General features: G+C 60.2%; 1 protein-coding gene across 1 annotated transcript; it reads right to left on the bottom strand.

Moving 5' to 3' along the window:
* Nucleotides 1-664: 664 nt before the first annotated feature.
* On the bottom strand, nucleotides 665-3,376 carry LOC128774583 (testis-specific Y-encoded protein 1-like). The gene is made up of 5 exons (XM_053893650.1): nucleotides 2,690-3,376; nucleotides 1,394-1,471; nucleotides 1,126-1,237; nucleotides 842-987; nucleotides 665-736 (listed from the first exon to the last, which is right to left on the bottom strand). The coding sequence occupies exons 1-5, from the start codon at nucleotides 3,374-3,376 to the stop codon at nucleotides 665-667; spliced, it is 1,095 nt and encodes a 364-aa protein (XP_053749625.1).
* Between the last annotated feature and the right edge of the window lie 1,060 nt (nucleotides 3,377-4,436).

Below are 4,436 nucleotides of genomic sequence, written 5' to 3'. Positions count from 1 at the left end.
CAGAGCCCCTGACGCATGTGGGCACACGCAGACACATTTGCGTACACGCGCACACACGCACCCCCACGCAACAGACACCAAGAATGATACGGGATATTTGCAGATACATCCCAGATGGTGTCACTCTTGTGCCTCGCCCTTTTGCGATCCCCCTTGCTTTCTCACCCAGGGATTCATTTCCAGCCCCCAATGGCCTTGGACCAGTTCTAAGAATGGCTGTCGGGTTGCGGGAGGACATGGCGTGGTGGGGCACATGGAAGGAAGTGCGAGATTCTCACCACAGTGGCGCCTGGGGACACGGCAGCTCCTGACCCAAAGACTGGCAGGCAAATCCAGACTGAAGGAGCAGGGGGAAGCCCGGGACAGGGCGGACATCCACGGGGAGCATTTGTGGTGAAGCACTGCTCCTCCCCAGTTGCTCTCCAAAGCCCCAGCCCACAGCACAACTGCATTTGGTTTGCAGGCTTCGACCCTCTGTGTGTTTGCAGCTGAGTCTCTGCAGGTCCCCTGTCATCCTCCCACCCTCTCCCCATGCTACCTGTGTCCCTGTGTCGGCGGACCTTCCATTTCCAAGCCAATGTGTGGCCCACGTTCCCTTGCCCATACAACACGCAGGTCAACACACCGCATACTGGGGTCCTCACCGACACGTGAGCACGTCAGATCACTGTCTTCTGGTCCCTTCCTCCCTCAGGTAGTACTGCAGGGGATTGGGCCACAGGTCCTCGATGATGATCTGGAAGAGGACACAGGCCAGCGCCACATTGGGCATAGCCCACTCTCCTCTCTGGCCGGGGGCCACCCACATCCCCACTGCTGACGAAGGCCTCAGGGGCCCCACCTCGGCAATCCTGTTGGCCCCTGGGCAGCTGTGCTCACACAGCCAGTTGAACAAGTTAAGGCTGGTGGGGTCATGCCTGCGACTGGGAGCTCCACGTTCATAATCCCAGAACCACTGGACTGGAGTGGAACGCGATATCCCGTAGCCTGCAGGAAGAGAGGATTTGAGGAGCAAGCTGATGGCCTCCTCCCCACCCACCTGCCCCTCCCCCTCCCCCTCCCTCCTGCCCCTGATTCATGCTCCTCATCCCCCTGCCCCGCACCATCATGGGACCCACACCCTACCAGCAAAGCTCAGCTGATACTCCTTAATGATCACTGGGTTCCGGAAGTACGGGTTGGCCCCAAAGAAAAACATCACTCTGCAGCGGTACTTGGGATGGCCCACTTCTTCCACCTGCCGTGAGCAATGGGACAGGAGGGGGCAAGTGTCCTCCCTCGGGGTCCTGAGCTACTTGCCTGGCTGTGAGGGTGAGCACCTTTGCCTCACCTTCTCCTGCCCAAATCCCACACCCGACGGGACGGCCCCCAGCCACAGCCTCCCCGGTCTCACCTCCAAGTCGACCACGTAGCTGAGCACGTCTTTGTCCTGGGCACCGATCATGGCCGACAACCGGGGGTGATTCAGAATCTGTGCTGTGTCAAGGAGCTGTGCCTTCAGATGCTGTGGAAACAGACACAGCCCCCCTCCAACCCTCCCAGGCTAAGAGCAAGGGACTAGATCACGGCATGTGCAGAAAGACCAGGAAACACTAGTCCCCACACTCCTCAGCCTCTGCAGATGCATCAGACCCCATCGACACTGGGCAGTCCGTTGGCTTCCTGTACCTCCCACGCTGTCTGCACACAGCAGGGAGAGACTCCACTGCCTGCACGCCTCACAGTTCCTTCCTATATCTGACCTGTGTGGGCTGCCAGCAGCCCATCATAGCTTGTGATGTCGGCATGTGCTCTGACCCCTCCTCACGGCTGGGTTTCTTGGCATATTCCCGTGAAGACCTATGTTGTCACCAGCCTCCTGAGTCCAGATGGAATAACATGGCTTACAGGAACCCGACTGCACACTTACGCTGCAAGCAGAGGGTGTGGGAGGGAGAAAGAGATCGAGAAGCACGGACGAGGAGGGCCGAGGAGGGAAAAGGATTAGACACAGTGACACAGCCAGTCCGGAGAGAAAGACATGGGTGGGACCGAGCCGGAGCCTGAGGACAGAGAGGGAAGCAGGGGTGGAGATACCAGGAGAGAATCCTCTGTGTGTGTGTGTGTGTGTGTGTGTGTGTGTGTGTGTGTGTGTGTCAGGGTCTGAGGAGGCAGCTTGTACCCCATTCAGAGTGGGTCTCAGTCGTCCTACTGTCTGGCAAAGGGGCGTGGCGTGGTTCCACTAAAGGTCATGAGTGTGTGTCTGAAATGCTCTCTTTTGAAGGAACTGCTAGGAAACGTGCACAGCCTGTGAATGTGAAGGTGGGTGTGCGGCCTGCGTAACTCTCCCATTTTGCAGCGAAATGTTTCCTTGCCTTATCTGCTCTGAGTGAAGGCTGCTTTGTGCTACCCTAGCTCTGGTAGCATGGGGACACATGGCTCGTGTCTGCAAGTAATATTTGAGACCAGCCTGCAGGCCAACGTTGGCGGAGACCTAGAGGAAACAGACCCAGTCACCAAGTCCCCCCATCCCCAACAACCGCCCCTGTCCAAGGCCTTACACTGGATCCCAGACCACACCAACCCAGGGCCAGGGACCATTCCCCAGCTCTCCTCTCTGGGGGCCATCGCCCTGAGGCACCCTGCTCTCAGTGCCCAGCCCTCCTGCACAACAGCCCCCGCCATCACCCACCAGCACAAGGAAGGATACCGCCTGGGCCCAGAAGCCAGGGATGTGCTTGATGATGGCCCTTCTGTGATCCAGGTAAGAAATCTGCCTCCGAAGAATCCTGCGCTTCAGCCGCCATAAGGCCCTGGAATCCTGGGCATTCCCAGCGCTGATCTCCAGCTGAAGACGCTCCAGTGCTGCCAGCGGGTCCTGGGCTGAGGCAGGACGCAGCGCTGGCTCTTGCTGCTGCAGCGGCTGTGAGAGCTGGGGCCCCTCCTCCGCCTCTGCATCTGCCTCGCGCTTCTCCTCTTGCTCCTGAAACTCCTCCTGCTGCTGTCTCTCAACTTCCACCTCCTCCTCCTCCTCGTGCATGTCCTCTGCTTCTGGCTTGGCTTCCTCAGAATTCTCCTCTCCAGCCACCTCATCCTTGGTCGCCTCGCCGTCCTCTTCCTCCTCCCCGATCACCACCTCAGCCGCCACCATTCCGTCATCCAATATCAGCACCAATTCCTCCGCTGGGCTTGCCACCTGTATCTCACACCCGGCCTGGGTTTCCTGCACAGGATGGGCGCTTGCCGCCCCTGAACCTGGGGACTGCGGCCAGCCCACGCCCTCCAGCGCCCCTGCATTCCCGCGGGGCCGGGACTCTCCACCTTTCGCATCCGGGACGATCAGGGCCCAGGGTCGGCGGGAATCTCCGCTTTGTCCGGACCGCGACACGCTGGCCATGACGCTCGGCCCCGGCCCCAGTGTAGCTAGGGCAGCCTCAGGACAAGGACAGGAAACGGCAGCAGGTGGGGGGAGCCTTGGCCGCAAGACCATTAGCTCCCTGAAGCCTCCCGCCGCAGCCCGCCAAAGTTGAGCGCAGGCGCACAGGCTCTGGGATTTGAGGACTCCGCATTGGCTGTGGCTGCTGTGGAGGAGGGGCCGAGACAGAGGCAGTGAAGAGTGTGCGCATGCGGCCTGGGGGCGAAGTGGTTCCAGGGCAGGTCAGGCCAGCTGGCCAGGTTCGGGGAGCAATCAGTTGCAAGACAGCAAGACAGGGTGCTGGCCGCCAGCAAGCGCGCGCCAATGGCCGGTCCAGGCTCTGGAGCGAGTGCCAAGGTGCCAGCGTGGCCCCCGTTTGCCGCATGTCCTCTTCAGCGCTGTCACCTTCCAGCCTTCACTTGCGAGGTCCCCGGTATCGCGCAGTCTGTGGTCGCTTGTACACCCTTTCCCCAGAGGCCTCACTACGGGCACCAGAGCATTCAGCACAGGATCGTCCACGCCGTGAGCCACTCCCTGCTCCGTGCCTTGCCCCTTCTTCATGAAGCTGGGGCAAAGCCTGGAGAAGTCCTTAGTGTCACGCCTACCGGGGCCACATGGCCGTCCGCACGGTATCTCCTCCTTGGCCGTCAGGCTGAGGGCGGCGGTAAGGTGGGTGCCCACCCAGAACCAGTGACACCCACCCTAGACCCACCCCACCGCCATGTCCTTGCAAGAACACAGCTCAGTAGACTCACTGCACTGCAATGCAGATCAAAGAACAACCCCCAGAGCACCATCTGCCACTGGTGCCCTACTGATCTCCGTACAGAGCGCCAGGGAGATGGGGTAGTAGGATTTAGCAGCTTGCTCCGGTCCTGAAATCTAACCTTCCACTAAAAGGAGGACGACTCCAACCACGCAGGGCACGTAGGGGCCCTTCACCGAGAATTGCAGACTTGTCTGTGTCTGTCTCTGAGAAAGCCCTGTGCCTGCTTTCACGAGGACACACGAAAGCAGACGAGTTCCCTTCCCATTTCCCAGG

Source organism: Panthera pardus, unplaced genomic scaffold (assembly GCF_024362965.1).
Source record: "Panthera pardus isolate Hobbes unplaced genomic scaffold, ASM2436296v1 HiC_scaffold_333, whole genome shotgun sequence".
Classification (NCBI taxonomy): Eukaryota; Metazoa; Chordata; class Mammalia; order Carnivora; family Felidae; genus Panthera; species Panthera pardus.
The sequence above is the reverse complement of the archived record's forward strand: the minus strand, read 5'-3'. Positions and strand labels throughout refer to the sequence as shown.